The sequence below is a fragment of the Rana temporaria genome, chromosome 4 (assembly GCF_905171775.1).
Source record: "Rana temporaria chromosome 4, aRanTem1.1, whole genome shotgun sequence".
In the NCBI taxonomy this organism is placed as follows: Eukaryota; Metazoa; Chordata; class Amphibia; order Anura; family Ranidae; genus Rana; species Rana temporaria.
The window spans coordinates 106,410,279-106,428,181 of record NC_053492.1 but is presented as its reverse complement, the minus strand read 5'-3'; the positions used below and the strand labels follow the sequence as shown (position 1 = coordinate 106,428,181).

Sequence of the window (17,903 nt, the reverse complement as noted above, 5' to 3'; positions counted from 1 at the left end):
CCAGATTATCAGTGTAGATGTCATCTGTGTTGTTTTGCCAGTTATCAGCTCTCCTCTCCTCACTGTCAGTGTGAGAAGAGGACTGCCGATAACTGGCGTTTCCTGTTTACACTGTGATCAGCTGTGATTGGACATACCTGGTCACGTGATAAAGAGCTGCTATGATTGTTTCTTTACCCCAATCTGTGATCATATGGCCACAACGATCACAGATTCCTGCCGATGCGTGCCTCGGGTGGGGGGGGGGGCACAGGCAGCTCGATCACGGGAGGACATCCATAGATGCCCTCCCGGCAATGTGAGCTGTAGCCATTTTTTGGCTATAGCATGGGGGGAAAGAGGTTAAATATTTTTATTTTTTCAATACAGCATGTACAATAAATAGAATCTACGGCTAGGTTCATATCTATGTGTTTAGTGAATTTGTAGATCTTCAGAAACGCACTACAATTCATTTAACAATTTTTCCTGTGGGTCCCGTTCACATCTTTGCAGTTTCCTGTAGTAGTGGAGGGACTTTTTTACACGCAGAAAGATGCATTTTTGGTTCGATAGACCTTAATTGAACCAATTGAATTGCATGTAAATGCTTTGTTGATGCATTTTTGGTAGGGTTTTGTAGCTAACAACCAGTCTCCTCCTACCAAAAAAAAGAGGGAAAGCATGAAAACACATAAAAAATGTGTGAAAAACATGCCCCAAAAACGCATAAAACAATGCATGTACCGCAAACACAAAGATGTGAACCTAGCCTAATAGGTCATCATGTCAAGTCCATCATGCAGCCCAATGCAAGTACTAAAACAGAAAGTCTGTAACTTCTGGCCAATTCAGTTGACTTCCTACAAAGCTTTCAAATTTGCCCCAGTCTCTTGTAACATCATTCTGTACTGTACAATCTTATTTCATCTCTCATATTGTACGGATGTTGCTACATGGAGACAACCAGTAACCTACATTTTCAGGGGCTTAGATTCAGTGCCATCAAAGAGATGAAGATATCGGCCTTTTCAGAGCTTTTGCCAGCAGGACAACCAGGTTGCAAAATGAAAATAAATACCATTTGCCTGGGAGAAGTAAAAGCATATTTTAGTTTTTCACTATTGATCTGCTTTTAGCCATATGAGGGATTCAGTAGATCTGGTTAAAGATTATTTTTCAAAATATAGTTATAGGTATTAGGGCATTGTTTTTGGAAAAGTTGCTCCGCCAGTGTGTTACTCCCGGGTACCATAGTTTTACCCTCATTATTCATGTAATTCCATAGATGCAAGGCATAGGAGTTATCAAATGTTGGAAAATTCTCCCAAACTTCAAAATACTTTTTCCACGATTCATAAGAAAGGGGATAGAAGCGACGAGGGTGTAAATAGGGTAAATTTACACACATCAGATCATCTATAGTGGTAAATTCTGGCATACCACACAATTTTACCACAATACGTGTAAACAATTTTGGTCCTTGGTGTCCCCATAGATCTCCCCTGTAGTTCTGAGCAAAGTCCTCCATAAAAAGCCAAGTCAAGTTGTGAAATGGGGAGAGGCCATATACACTGCTGCTGGTGGATTTGGAATGTTCAGCTGCTAGAAAATGATCATGGGGGATTGGACGTATTGATATGATATCGGAATCCATATAAATGCCACCGTATTTCCACATCATAGCAAACCTACAGGCATCTGAGCTAACATGAGTCCAGTAGCGTTCCTTCTTTGGGTTCACCTAATTGAAAAAAATGCAATTACTTATTAAAGAATCAACATAACCTAAACATATACTGTATATGCTTATTTACAATTTCACATTTCAGTATTGTAACTAAGGAAACTTAAATTTCATTACCAAATTAGACTTTACTTTTTATAGATTTCAATAGGACTTACTTTCCATTTAACCACTTCCTTATTTATATACTTGTTAATCCTGACTTTTCAGGCAGTATTTTCAGAGACATTTGGTAGTTCCAATGGCGTAACACCAATGATCTTTTTAGCTGTTGCGATGGGTAACATTCTGACCTTGAATGTAAGGGATGGAGAGCATTCTTTCTACAGACCACCACTGTAAGGGACATTCTTCCCTATAGCTCCCAAATAATGAATTTTAGCACAAGGTTCCCAGAGATCTAAAAACGTATTTAAGGGGTAACATTTTTGAGAAAAATGCTGTTGACTATAAAACTGTTTCAGCCCATTGGTCTAGTTATTAGTGCTTTCCCTTTTATTTGAAAAGTAATGGGAATTTCATTTTATAAGTATATACTCTGGTCACTGGCATTTTTAATTCTTGTGCAACACCAATTTGTAATTTAAAGTGATACTATAGTTTAGTTTAAAAATAAATAAAAATAAAAAGCATGTCATACATACCTCCACTGTGCAGCTTGGCTCCCCCCCGCTTCTGATAACCCCCTCTGGGAAGCGCTCTCCTAAGGGGGTCACCTTGCGGGTTCGCTCCCGAGTCCTGCATTTGGCGTCCATAGTCACCGAGTGCAGGACTCGTCCCCGCCCCTCGGCGCATGCGTCATTGGATTTGATTGACAGCAGCGGGAGCAAATGGCAATATTTTTTTGATTGTTTGTTTTTTCTCATTTTCACTTTATTATTACATCATATTGAAGTGACACATGACGCATGATTGTTTAGTTTATTCATGTGACTGATTCAGCATAATAATCTCTCAGAGATTTAGCGCAATTCCTTTTCTTTGAGTCTTAATAAATGAACACAGTGGGGATTATTTACGAAAGGCAAATCCACTTTGCACTACAAGTGCAAACTACAAGTGCAAAGTGCACTTGGAAGTGTAGTCACTGTAGATCCGAGGAGGACATGCAAGGAAAATAAAAAACAGTATTTTAGCTTGTACATGATTGGATGATAAAATCAGCAGAGCTTCTACTCATTTCAGATCTACCCCTCAGATTTACAGCGACTGCACTTCCAAGTGCATTTTCAGTGCAATTTCAAATCGAAGTCGCACTTGTAGTGCAAAGTGGATTTGCCTTTGGTAAATAACCACCACTAACTTGCTAGCAGCAAACTGAGCCCTGCTCCACTCCAACAACACACTGCAAACACTTCTTATGGGAAGGAACCTTTTATAGTGTGGGGTGGCACTATGAGCGATGATCCCTGATTGGACAAAGTCATTGTCACTTTCTCCAATCAGAGCTCTGACAGCGCTTTGTGCCCCAATTGGCAAAGCCTTGCACCTGACCGCAATTAATTAATTAGGACCCTAGAATGCACTGTGAAGCGCAAACATCCCGCTGAGTGCCCTGAATTTTTTCCCGCAAATCGATAATCCCAAAACAAGGAATAAAAATTGGGGTTTCAGTTGAAAGTAAAAGGTCAACTTCTTGTGCCTGACAGCAAGGCAAGCTAAACCTGTTGCAAATTTAACTAAAAATGAAAGTCTGAATAGTGTAATGGAACCCACAGTGAATGACAGTGACTTCAAGCCATCATTCACACTAGCTGTGTGCACCTTACACAAACTTTAGCTGGATTTAGCTGGACTGCAGTGCAATTCAGTGTTATTGCTGTCAGAAAGGCTGACCACAGCCCAATTACATACCTCCCAACTTGTTTAGATGGGAATGAGGGAAACCTATTAGCAAAAGTATGTAGGCATAGGACACCCCCCTACCGCGTCATCTTAAAGAAGAATTATACAAAAAAAGATTAGTTAAACCCACAAGTGCTTCTTTTTTACCAGGACTATTCCTTTATACAGGCTTCTGAAGTTTACTAATGCAACCATTTAGAAATTGGACAAAAAGTCTAGTACTGGGAAACACTTTTTTTGTAAGCTAAAAAGTGCATTTTATATACAATTATATAGATCAGACAAAAATGAGGGACAAATGAGGAGGCAAGAGGGACAGTGGGACTTTGTTCCAAATCACAGGACAGTCCCTCAAAATCAGGGACAGTTGGGAGCATTGCAAACACGTTTCTTGAAAGACCCATAATTCCCTGGGGCAATGCTTATACCCGAGCTCAGGCCCATCCCATACCCCCTAACAACCAATCCTCGGGTGACCATCACCTTGTCCTGTACCTGGCAATGCCCCCATCAGTCAAGGCTCTCTTTCCCTAAGGGGCTTAAGAGGCCTTCATTCTGCCTCTTGACCAATCATTAGCTATTCTCAGTAAGTGCTGCTGATTGTTGTGCTGTAGTGATGAGGTTACGGGGGTCTTGGCCTGTTGCAAAGGGACTGCTGTTCTCACACTGAGTGCAGTGGTTCTTCTCTGCAGCTTAAAGCGGGAGTTCAACCATTTCTTTTTTTTTTCCTTAGCTTCCTGCTCGTTCGGTCTAGGGGAATCGGCTATTTGTATTAAAATATGATCCGTACTTACCCGTTTTCGAGATGCATCTTCTTCCGTCGCTTCCGGGTATGGGTCTTCGGGAGCGGGCGTTCCTTCTTGATTGACAGTCTTCCGAGAGGCTTCCGACGGTCGCATCCATCGCGGCACTCGTAGCCGAAAGAAGCCGAACGTCGGTGCGGCTCTATACTGCGCCTGCGCACCGACGTTCGGCTTCTTTCGGAAAATCGTGACGCGATGGATGCGACCGTCGGAAGCCTCTCGGAAGACTGTCAATCAAGAAGGAACGCCCATTCCCGCAGCCCATACCCGGAAGCGACGGAGAGGATGCATCTCGTAAACGGGTAAGTAATGCTCATATTTTAAAACAAATAGCCGATTCCCCTAGTAAAAACGAGCAGGAATCTAAGGCTAAAAAGTGCCCTCTAAGGGTGAACCACCGCTTTAAAGGGGTTGTAAAGTGTAGCAGGTATTACCCTTTGGATGTGATGCAAAGACTACGATTGCTGATCATGAAGGATCTCAGCTCCCTCCAGTGGTTGAGTTGGGTTACAACCACTTGTTGTTTACATTCTGTTCTGGTACCGCAGTGAATGTTGGGGAATTGAGTTCAGTAGGAGAAGAGACTCCATTTGCCCTGGCTTGTAATGAACTACATTACCCAGAGAGCAGCTGTGCAACCCCAAGATGCTTTGCCTTCCGCACCGCCCGCAGAGGGAGGTAATTTAAGTAAGAGAACGTGTTTGGCGCGCTCTCTCGGGACTGCCTCTTCAACCCAGGAAGACACTGCAGGAGTGTCTCCACTGGGAGGAGGCCGCAGTTGAGGCCTACATACGCCCGGGCGGGGCAGCCTTGAGACAGAGAGACGGAGCTTCTACCGGAGCCAATCGGACGAGATCCCAGTAACCCTGTGACCTGTCTGAGGACCAGAGTCTGCTGATCAATTGGACGGTGTGCCGTGGATGGACAAGGCCTAAACTAGTAGGGTGAGACGGCACTTGCCTGAAAGTACTGTTTGTTTGCGGAAGGGTGGATTGCTGATATGCATTTTATTGGGTTGACTATCCAGGAAACTTTTTCAGTTTATTATTCCCTTACTGGATTACAAGTTGTTTTAGCGCGCCAACGCATGCCATCGAACAAGTGCACGAACTGTTAGCGAGAGACTTATTTAAAGTTTGGTCTGGGACGCCAGGCCATCCTAATTAGTTATAGCTATAACAAATACGGACTACCTGTTTAGAGTTGTATATTCAATATATTGGTTGCATTGCTCGCTGTGCGAGTAATCCGTTTTACTACTTCAATACATTCTACTTAATCTGTTTTACTGTTTATATTGTATTGTAGAGAGGCAAGAGCTGGGTGAGGTTTGGAAAGAGGGTGTTTCAATATACACGTTTTGTTGAGGGAGACCCTCTATCTGTGAGCTCACACAGGTCCATGGGCGTCCGCTCCATAGTGTAAGGGGGGTCGTTTGACCCCCCCTGGGATCGTAAGAGAAGACACTTGACTTGGTTCTCACTTAAAACAGTGAGAGCAGGACGGGCTTGGTAGTGCAGCAACAATGAGACATGCTGACAGCGCAGGGAGAGCTCAGGTGGACTGACCCGTTGTCACAATGCTGTGTGTAACATCCCAGTGAGTACAACCACCCCCCTTCCACAGAAATGGAAGAGGCTGCATCGGCTCTGCCCCCTCCCTCCCTCCCCTCTGTTCCTGTGTACAATCATCAATGCTGGGAACATCAAGTGAGTTATCAGCATTGTCCCTGTGTACTCTGCCCTCTCTCTCTCTCCCAAATCTTTCACTCCCGAGCCCCCCTCTTTCCTCTTTCCTGTTGTGCTCCAGCAGTATGCTGATAGTTGGCCCCATAATGTTCCTTTAGCCAGAGTTTTCACTTGTGTGACCACAGACATTGCATGTGATTCGCACCGCATTGCTGCCTAAATCACATGGGATGTCTGTGCGATGCAAATTCAGCCATACAAACTGTATGGCTAAAAATGGCATTTGCACCAAAACTGTGTAGGACCCTTTTTTTGGAGTGGATGGGTTTTTACACCTATGCAATCCAATTCCTGCACCATTTCACAGTTCTCACTGCAATCTGCAAACCGATATGGGGGTATAATTAATTTTACATTGACACCCATAACAGTTTGCAAAGGGCAGCGTAAACGTCCGACAAGCAACATGCAATGCAGGAATCGCACTGGAATCTCGCCAATTCCTGCATCGCATATATGTAAACTAGGACTCAAGTGGGTTTACACTGATGTACTGTGGTTCAGTTGCAGTGCCGGTGTATACACAGATTTCCTGCATGTATCTCCATTTTCACTACAGTCCCACAGACTTCTATTAGATTACACATTTTTGCAACATTTTCTAAAAGCGCATCAAATGTTCTCTATACTGAATCTTTGGTGTGCTTTCAGAAAACACAGTAAAATTACACAAGCTAATAGAAGTGGGGATTAAATGCCGAAAAACTGCATATACACTGCGACAAACTCCAGGACACCAGTGTGAACCCAAAGGCTTCAGGATGCTGTGTAATGTAAAGGCGTCCAGAGGTGCAGGGGGTTGTGTAATGTAAAGGGGTCCAGAGGTGCAGGATGCTGTGTAATGTAAAGGGGCCCAGAGGTGCAGGGTGCTGTGTAATGTAAAGGCGTCCAGAGGTGCAGGGTGCTGTGTAATGTAAAGGGGTCCAGAGGTGCAGGGGGTTGTGTAATGTAAAGGGGTCCAGAGGTGCAGGGGGTTGTGTAATGTAAAGGAGTCCAGAGGTGCAGGGGGCTGTGTGATGTAAAGGGGTCCAGAGGTGCAGTTGTGGAGACGGGGGACACAGTAGTGACAAAGAGATATTGAAAAATGCAGGGGGCACAGTCGGGTGTTTTTACATTTTAACGCTCGTCACCCTGCTGCTCCCCCCTCCATCCACGGTGAGGGAACCAGGAAGTGAAGCGCTCCGGCTTCACTGCCCGGTTCCCTACGGCGCATGCGCGAGTCGCGCTGCGCCCGCCGATTGGCTCCCGCTGTGTGCTGGGAGCCGAGTGTTCCCAGCATACAACGGGGGACGGACGGGAAGCGGAGAAAAAACCCGTCCTTTGCCCGTATCGTAGGGCCGGAAGTGGGTGCAGATACCTCCCCCCTGAAAGGTGTCAAATGTGACACCGGAGGGGGGGAGGGTGCCGATCAGCGGGACTCCACTTTAGAGTGGAGATCCGCTTTAAGTCAACGCACTCTGGTAAGCCTGCATTTCTCTCGGTGGTGGGATTATCACATTGAAGAAGTCACGTAGTCACGTCCAAACAAAAGGATCACCCAATGTGCTCAGAATATGGATGGCACCTTACCAACAGTTGTTGACCCTTTTGGTTAGAAAGAGGTCAACTATAGCTTGTTTACACAAAGTGTATTGCTAATCAGTGCCAAGATACAGGCACTGCAAATAGAAAGGAGCCACTTGGCAGTTTAGTTTTTAAATTCATTTAATAAATCAGAATTATACTATTGCGGTCCTTCCTCTCTTTTTAATGCCATATCCCATGGTTTTGCTACTGGATTATGATCGATTGATAAGGAATCCCTGATTTGCATCGAGCAATACACTTTGTGTAAACAAGCTATAATTGACCTCATTCTAACCAAAAGGGTCAACAACTGTTGGTAAGGTGCCATCCATATTCTGAGCACATTGGGTGATCCTTTTGTTTGCAGCGGGTGAAGGTGGACACTTTACACAGTGGATTTGTTTGCAGCACGCAATAATTTAATTATGCATTCATTACCGAGGACTTTTGAATAATGCCGCGTACACACGGTCGTTTTTCGGCATGAAAAAAAACGACGTTTTTCAGCATGTCCAAAAAACTAAGTTTTTCCAACTTCATCATTAAAAACGATGTTGCCCACACACCATCGTTTTTGAAAAATGATGAACGAAGCGTGGTGACGTACAACACGTAGGACGGCACTCTGAAGGGGAAGTTCTATTCGCCTTTGGGCTGCTTTTAGCTGATTCCTTGTTAGTAAAAGACGATTCGCGCTTTTCTGTCTGTTACAGCGTGATGAATGTGCTTACTCCATTATGAAAGGTATTTTTACCAGAACGAGCACTCCCGCCTCATAACTCGCTTCTGGACATGCGCGGGTTTAAAACTTTGTTTTAGCCCACACACGATCATTTTTTACAACCCAAAAAACGACATTTTAAAAATTGACGTTAAAAAATGCAGCATGTTCGAATTTTTCTTTTGTCATTTTTCAGAAGCCGAAAAACGATCTGAAGCCCACACACAATGATTTTAAATGACGTTTTTAAAAACTTAATTTTTTTTCATGCCGAAAAACGACCGTGTGTACGCGGCATCAGGATTGGTGCAATCACTGGGATAGTGCACCTTATTGCATTATCACTATATGTTGAATTTATATATGGACTTTTATTTCACACTTTGTGACTATTGCAAGTCATATTACATGTATTGTTTATGGCATTTTCACTGTATGTATGATTTGTGGCACTATTATTTATTTTCACTAGTGCCCCCTACCCCCCAATATTTTCACAAGTGCCCCTATTGCTGTCTTTGGGCAATCAAATGTGTCTCCTCCTACGACACAAGCTGCCAAAAGGCAGGAGGTCAATGTACACCAGGTCCAGCAAGGGTTCAAACCTAACAGGAATCCACAGAAGAAAGAGCCTCAGAGGAAGATATTCCAGAGAAAGATATTCCAGAGAAAGATGTTCCAGAGGAAGATGATCCAGAGGGAGATGTTCCAGAGGAAGCTGTTTCAGGGGACGATGTTCCAGAGGGAGATGCTCCAGAGGGACAGGCTCTGAAAGAAGAAGAAGAAGTTCCACAAGAAGGGACTAAACTCCATGTGCCTGAGCCAGAAGAGCAGGGGAAAAGAACCATTCATCTTCCAAAGAAGTTAACTTACAGCCAGCTGGGCGAATGCTCTGATGAAGTGGTTTTCACTTCTAAAAGGACTGTTTATCTGACAGATCCCTCTGCTGTACATTTACACAAGGGTAACCATATCTCACTCCCTGACACACCTGGTAAGGCCATGTCTGTTCAGGTGGCCTGTGGACAGGACAACCCCCCGTCCTTCGACAATTGGTGGGAGGTTCCTCTGTCAACGTTGTGTTATGACATGAGTTGCCTGAATCTAGGTTCCAGATATGGGAATGTTGATTGCTTATTATCATGCATGCACTAACCAATTTCCCTCTGCATGTAATTGAAAGATGTGTACCAGGTTACAAACTGTTACTATCTTTGGAGGACCAAAGATTCTTTGAGTGGGGGGAGTGTGTAGTGGGTATTACCCTTTGGATGTGATACAAAAAGACTACGATTGCTATTAATGAAGGGTCTCAGCTCCCTCCAGTGGTTGAGTTGGGTTACAACCACTTGTTGTTTACATTCTGTTCTGGTACCACAGTGAATGTTGGGGAATTGAGTTTAGTAGGAGAAGAGACTCCATTTGCCCTGGCTTGTAATGAACTACGTTACCCAGAGAGCAGCTGTGCAACCCCAAGATGCTTTGCCTTCCGCACCACCCGCAGAGGGAGGTAATTTAAGGGAGAGGACGTGTTTGGTGCGCTCTCTCGGAACCGCCTCTTCAACCCAGGAGGACACTGCAGGAGTGTCTCCATGGGGAGTAGGCCGCAGTTGAGGCCTACATACGCCCGGGCGGGGCAGCTTTGAGACAGAGAGACAGAGCTTGTACCGGAGCCATCGGACGAGATCCCAGTAACCCTACGACCTGTCTGAGGACTGGAGTCTGCTGATCAACTGGACGGTATGCCGTGTACGGACAAGGCCTAAACCAGTTGGGTGAGACGGGCACTTGCCTGAAAGTACTGTTTGTTTGCGGAAGGGCGGATTGCTGATATCCATTTTATTGGGTTGACTATCCAGGAAACTTTGTCAGTTTATTATTCCATTACTGGATTACAAGTTGTTTTAGCGCGCCAACGCATGCCATCGAACAAGTTCACGAACTGTTAGCGAGAGACTTATTTGAAGTTTGGTCTGGGACGCCAGGCCATCCTAATTAGCTAAAACAATCACGGACTACCTGTTTAGAGTTGTATATTCAATATATTGGTTGCATTGCTCGCCGTGCGAGTAATCAGTTCTACTACTTCAATACTAGTGTTGCTCACGAATATTCGCATTGCGAATATTCGACTCGAATATAGCATATTCGAGAAATCGCGCTATATTTCGAATTTCGCGGTGAATATTCGCAATTCCGAATATTCGCATTTTTTCAATTTGATTTTTAAAACAGATCACATCCTATCGACGTCTAAAAGCATTGCTGGTATGATTAGAGACCCTGGGCCGAGTAGCTAAGCTGAGGCGATCCTTTTATGTTGCCAAATTGAATAAAAAAAAAATTGCGATTTTTCGCTATTGCGAATGCGAAAATTATTGCGAATTTTCGATAACTGTGGTAGGAGAACTCTGATTGTCTCTGATGCAAAAGGGGGGGGCTTTGTGTATGTGTATGTTATGAATATTTGTATGTTTGATATTATTATTTTTTGTAAGAAGGAAAAAATTGCGCATACCTTAAAAAAGGGGAGAATACAGCAGCAACTCAAAAATGTTATACGACATAAATTAATACAAGACAGAAAATGGAGTCGCTCTACAAGAATAAAAAATATGTCTAGTGACAAGACATGTGGGCAAATTATAAAATAAGCAAGCGCAAATAACTTGTGAAATACACAGTGAAACAAATATATAAAGAAATATAGTCCCAATAATAGAAAAATAATCTTTCATAAAAATGTCTTTGATATGTGAAGTGAAAAAAAGTCCAAAGCATGCAGCATGAACGTGTTCAATCTTCAAGGTGTTTGATTGACAAACGGCTGTGACAGATGGATAGAGTAAAGAATCACCACCAATGCAAAACACTTTTTATTTTGTATTGTAAAATATCACGAATATTCTGAGCCAATCAGAGTGCTCCTTCAGCATTTGCCGAATATTCGCAATTATTTTGTATTGTAAAATATCAAGAATATTCTGAGCCAATCAGAGTGCTCCTTCTGCATTTGCCGAATATTCACAATTATTTTGTATTGTAAAATATCAAGAATATTCTGAGCCAATCAGAGTGCTCCTTCCGCATTTGCCGAATATTCGCAATTATTTTGTATTGTAAAATATCACGAATATTCTGAGCCAATCAGAGTGCTCCTACAGCATATGTCGAAATTGCGCAATAAATATCGCATTCGCATGTTGCGATATTTCGATAAAATATCACGAATATTCTGAGCCAATCAGAGCGCTCCTCCAGCATTTCTCGAAATTGCGCAATAAATATCGCATTCGCATGTTGCGATATTTCGATAAAATATCACGAATATTCTGAGCCAATCAGAGTGCTCCTACCGCAGTTATCAAAAAATCGCAATTATTTTCGCATTCGCAATAGCGAAAAATCGCAATCATTTAATTTCGATAAAATATCACGAATATTCGAATTTAGCGAATATATCTCGAATATTCGAATATATATTCGAGATATATCGCGAAATCGAATATGGCATATTCTGCTCAACACTATTCAATACGTTCTACTTAATCTGTTTTACTGTTTATATTGTATTGTAGAGAGGCGAGAGCTGGTTGAGTTTTGGCAAGAGGGCGTTTTCATTATACACGTTTTGTTGAGGGAGACCCTCTTGCTGTGAGCTCACACAGGTCTATTTGACTTTACAGCCTAGCTTTTGCTAAAACTTTAATATTGCCACTGATACTGCCGGGGACCTGCAAGATATAAGGGTTGATTTACTAAAGGCAAATCCACTTTGCACTACAAGTGCACTTGAAAGTGCAGTCAATTTAGATTTGAGGTGAAGATCTGAAATAAGGGGAAGCTCTGTTGATTTTATCATCCAATCATGTGCAAGCTAAAATGCTGTTTTTTATTTTCCTTGCATGTCCCCTTCAGATCTACAGCGACTGCACTTCCAAGTGCAATTGCAGTGCACTTGTAGTGCAAAGTGGATTTGCCTTTAGTAAATCAACCCCATAGTGTCACTGTTTTACTCATGTCTTTTGTTGTTCTTTAAGTAAAGCATTAATTTGGTTATCTTGAAGTCTGTGTGCAGTCTGTCTTTTATACTGCAGGATCCTTCCACTTAAGGTAATCCCTTCTATTGCATAATCAATTGTTGTGTAATGGGATATTGTGTTCCTCACAAGTTACTGAGGTTCACAACTCTCAATTATTGCCAGGTGTGTCACAGGAGGGTTTTGAGCCACTTTAAGGGGTTAATCACCGAGCGCAGACCCAAAATAATCTAGCAGCTCCTCCTGGGGTAGTGCTACAAAAGTTTTGTTTTTTATTTTATAAATAGGTTCCTTTAGAGTCGGTTCACACTGGGGCGACTTGGGATCCGACTTGAGGGCGCCTCAAGTCGTCCCAAGTCGCGCTGTAGAGAAAAACAATGCAAGTGAATGGGAGCGGTGTTAATACACACTACTCAAGTCGCTCCGACATCAGAAGAGGTTCCTGTACTACTTTAATCCGACTTGTAGGCGATTTGTACCCATTGATTTCAATGGAAGTCGCCTCCAAGTCTGATCACTGTCTTAACTGAAGTGACTTTCCAGGAAGATAACATACATTTCTCAGGCAAACCTCTCCCTCCCCCTCCCTCCCCTAGAGCTAATTGTTGTTTGATTGGCTACTGGAAAGTCTCCTGTCCTGGAGACGACTTCAAGTCGTGTTGTAAATCGCCCCAGATCGCCCTGTGGTTCATGCTCAAGTCGTGTTGGAGTTGCCTCTGAAAGTCGCCCTTGAAGTCGTGTCTCCCCAGTGTGAACCGACTCTTAAGCTAGTGCATTGTTGGTTCACTTACCTTTTCCATCAATTTCTCGTCTAAATGTTTTTTTTTCTTTGTTTTCTTTCTCACTTCCTGTTCCTCCTCAGTAAGGTGTTCAGTAAGCTGTTCTTAAAGCGGAGTTCCGGCCACAATTTCACTTTTTAAATATAAATACCCCTGTAATACACAAGCTTAATGTATTCTAGTAAAGTTAGTCTGTAAACTAAGGTCCGTTTTGTTAGGTTGTTACAGCATTTAGACACTTTATAAAATAGAAATTGACTGGGGCCATCTTAAGTGTGTGCATCATGAAGCCAGACTGTATGACTTCCTGGATTTCAGCCTTGCAAATCTCGCACATGCTCAGTGCTGCACAAGCAGTGTCAGATCAGGTTTCAGCACCTGTGCTGTCCAAGTCACATGATTCTTTGAGACTGGGGAGTGCACAGACTCCTGGAAAGTTACACCCACTACATTCCCAGGAGTCTGTGCGGTGTAGGTTAGGAAGCATTAAGCACCTAGGTGCAGGAAGTGGGAAGATTAACTATTCTGCCTAGCAACAACACTTTGAAGGCATCTAAAAAAAAAAAAAAATTGTAAAGGACTGATGACATTTTTTTAAAACTACTGATGTAATGTTATATTTATGGGTGGAACTCCACTTTAATGACTTTAAAAAAAAACTAGGTACTATCTTGTGGAAATCTCAAGAGGGAAGACACCACAAATATAAAAGGGGCTACTATTGGTGGAGATGGACAACACTCATCCGTGTAGAAATAATGAAAATAGTTTAATATATAATAACCCCAGACGAAGGTACGTGACTAAGATTGCGAAGCGCGTTGACGTCACTGTCCTGGGACGCCACATTCCTTTCCCCGTCAGCACGGAGTTGATGCAGGGACATACGGCAGTCTATTGGCAACACTAGCCAGTTACGTGTGCGGCGTACACGCGCCGCACAACAGGAGCGGGACAACACCCATCTGCTGAATATCTTCATACCACCATACAGGTGCAACACAATTGGTGGACTGTGACGGGCCCCCCTCAATACTTAGAGAACGTGTGAGCCCCAATTCCACTGAAGACTGCAGAAGTGGTAAGATGGACTAGACTTGATTACAAAAGGACATGTCATCTTAAAATCTTACAGGCTTTGCGCAAAGTGAAACTCATGCCCTGAGTGGCCATTCACAGGCAATTTTGCCTTAAAGAGACATTCCCTCAACAGTAGTAATTCAGTCTATACATGTTCTAGGCTTCATGTCCCCTTTATAGTCATCCCTTTCATTTATCCAGGGAAACCACATCTAAAGATGTACATTTTACATGGACTACTGTTCTGCCAACTTTGATTACTCCACATTAATGACATTAATTTACAGCATTAATTTTGGCAGTTGAAGCGTATTTATATATGCCGTTTGCATTTCCATCCTGCATATGCACTAATTACATCATCCTTATTACACCGTCACCCCCTCATCTATCTCCCCCGCGGGGACACATATGTTGCATTGTTTCCATTAGTTTCCCATTTGGATTGTTTTTGCATGATTACGTTTTTTTTCCGTTGGGAACTGTAACATATGTGGATTTATGGCGTCCGGACTGTCTTGTATATTTGTTACATGTTTGTAATTGTCCTTCTTGTGACATTTGTTATTTGCACTCAGTACGGGTTTACTGGTGCACTCTGTCTGTACATTGAGACCCAGGACTTGGGATATATTTGCACTAGTACTTTGCTGCTATTTTATTCTATGTAGTGACTTATTTATTATATAATAAACAATTTTCATTATTTCTACACGGATGAGTGTTGTCCATCTCCACCAATAGTAGCCCCTTTTATCTTTGTGGTGTCTTCAGGCCTGGACTGGGACAAAAATTTGGCCCTGGACTTCATCCAGACTGGCCCACTTTGATAGGTCTCTCCTATGGCGGCCGGACAACTCCCCCCCCCCCCCAGCCACCCAAGCCCCCTCTCCCCCTTCACTAGCCACTAGCCGTTCTACTTTATTAGAGTAAAACGGCTGGTACTGGTACTCTAATGCCGCGTACAGACGGTCATTTTTGGTGATGAAAAAAAACGACGTTTTAAATCATGAAATAAAACAACGTTTTTGAAACTTCATTTTTCAAAAACGACGTTGCCTACACACCATCGTTTTTTCACAATGCTCTAGCAAAGGGAGGTTCACCACTTTTTTCCATTGAAGCTCACTTCATAACTAGCTTCTGGGCATGCGCGGGTTTAAAAACGTTGTTTAAGGCCGGGTACACACGGACAAACATGTATGGTGAAAGCGGTCCGTCGGACCGTTTTCACCATACATGTCTGCCAGAGGGCTTCTGTACGATGGTTGTACACACCATCGTACAGAAGTCCGCGCGTAAACAATACGCGGGGCGTGTCCGCGGTGTCGCCGCGTCGATGACGCGGTGTCGCCGCGACAATGACGCGGCGACGTGGGCGGCCCGCCTTTAAAATGCTTCCACGCATGCGTCGAAGTCATTCGACGCATGCGAGGGACGGCGGGCGCCTGGACATGTACGGTAGGTCTGTACTGACGACCGTACATGTCCGAGCGGGCTGAATTCCAGCGGGCTGTTTTAAAACAAGTCCAGGAATATTTGTCTGCTGGGAAAAGGCCCGGCGGGCAAATGTTTGCTGGAATTCGGCCCGCTCGCGCCCACACACGACCAAACATGTCTGCTGAAACTGGCCTGCGGGCCAGTTTCAGCAGACATGTTTGGTCGTGAGTATGGGGCCTTAAACGTCGTTTTTTGCTACACACGGTCAATTTCTGTGAAACAAAAAACGACGTTTTGAAAAACGACACAACAAATTCAAGCATGTTCGAATTTTTTTTTTGGCGTTTTTTTGAAGACATAAAACGACCGTCTGTACGCGGCATTATAGGCAGTACAGTGGGGAAGCTAGACATTATTTCACCCGGGCAAAGAATCAGTTCGGTGCCCCCCCCCCCCCATGGGACAAGATTAGGCAGAAGTGAGAAACTCCCAGGCCATAACTGTTGAGTCAGCTGTCTGTCCCCTCCCCCGTGCTCCCCCCGTGCTCCTTCTGGTCCCCCCCATGCTCCTCTGCAATCCCCCCTGCTCCTCTGGTCCTCCCCCTGCAGGGAAGTGAGCGCTGCAGGGAGGGAGAGACAGAGGAGCAGAGGGGGGCGGCGGCCCGCTGTCACTGAAGCCGGCCCACTAAGCCATCGGCCCACCGGGAAACTCCCTGTAGTCCCAATGGCCAGTCCATCCCTGGGTGTCTTCCCTCTAGAGATTTCCACAAGATAGTACCTAGTTTTTTGCGTTCATAATTGGCTACGGTTGAGACCCCAAACATGAGGAGTGACCGCTCATTTTGAGTCCCCACTACTCTTTAGCAGTAACCATATATGGGTGTGTTCATTTTTTGTTATATGCTAAATGACTTTCCCCCGCTCGGATGATGGTGGAAAGCTTACTGAGGAGAAACAGGAAGTGAGAAATTCAAACAAAGAAAAAAAACATTTAGAAGGGAAATCGAAGGAAAAGGTAAGTGAACCAACAATGCACTAGCTTAAAGGAACCTACTTAGAAAATAAAAGACGAACCTTTACATCCCTTTTATTGTAGGACAAGGACTTTTCTGTGGGCTGGGCAGAGTGCTTTAGAAATAACTAACACATGTAAGTCATTAGACACCATTTTGTTCCATTCTGATCTTACTTTTAGAACTTTGGCTAAAGCTTCATGTACACTAGCCTACATTTACCGCAGCACCACGTTTTGTGTTTTCCTGTGGCTGGCGGTCAAAATGGTCCTATCCTGAATGCAATATTTCCGCATTCAGGAGAAGGGATGTTGCAGCTCACCTAAACACAGCAGCTCATAACCTCTGGTAAAAGCCTATGGGGCTTATTTACTAAAGGCAAATCCACTTTGCACTACAAGTGCAAACTACAAGTGCAAATTGCACTGAAAGTCTCTGTGAATCTGAGGGGTAGATCTGAAATGGGGAAGCTCTGCTGATTTTATCATCCAATCGTGTGCAAGCTCAAATTATGTTTTTTATTTCCCTTGCATGTCCCCCTCGGATCTACAGTGACTGTACTTCCAAGTGCACTTTCAGTGCATTTTCAAGTGCACTTTGCACTTGCAGTGCAAAATGAATTTGCCTTTCGTAAATAACCCCCTATGTGTGCATTGACACATGGGGGGTATTTTATGAAAGGCAAATCCACTTTGCACTACAAGTGCAAACTACAAGTTCAAATTGCACTTGAAATTGCACTAAAAGTGCAGTCTCTGTAGATCCGAGGGGGACATGCAAGGAAAATAGAAAACAGCATTTTAGCTTACACATGATTGGATGATAAAATCAGCAGAGCTTTCCCTCATTTCAGATCTTCCTCTCATATTTGCTGCAACTGCACTTCCAAGTGCACTTTCAGTGCAATTTCAAGTGCATTTTGCACTTGTAGTTTGTACTTGTAGTGCAAAGTGGATTTGCCTTTCATAAATAACCCCCACAGGCTTTTATGGAGTTGAGTTTAGGAGCTTTGGCAAAAAAAGTTTAGGAGCCGCCAAAGTAGGCTAGTTAATAGGCAAGAAGCCTAAAACTTTTGCTTGAACTTTAATTATTTTAGATGTAGGACTGGCCTAAAAAAGCTGTTCACCCAACATGGTTTGCAGC

General features: G+C 43.6%; 1 protein-coding gene across 1 annotated transcript in view; it reads right to left on the bottom strand.

The window, feature by feature from the left end:
• Positions 1-399: 399 nt before the first annotated feature.
• LOC120936416 (alpha-1,4-N-acetylglucosaminyltransferase-like) overlaps positions 400-17,903 on the bottom strand; it is a 32,380-nt gene continuing 14,876 nt past the window's right edge. Inside the window, exon 3 of the mRNA XM_040348725.1 lies at positions 400-1,723. Coding sequence (XP_040204659.1) covers positions 1,145-1,723 — 579 coding nt within the window. The 3' untranslated portion in view covers positions 400-1,144. The remainder of the gene's footprint in view (positions 1,724-17,903) is intronic.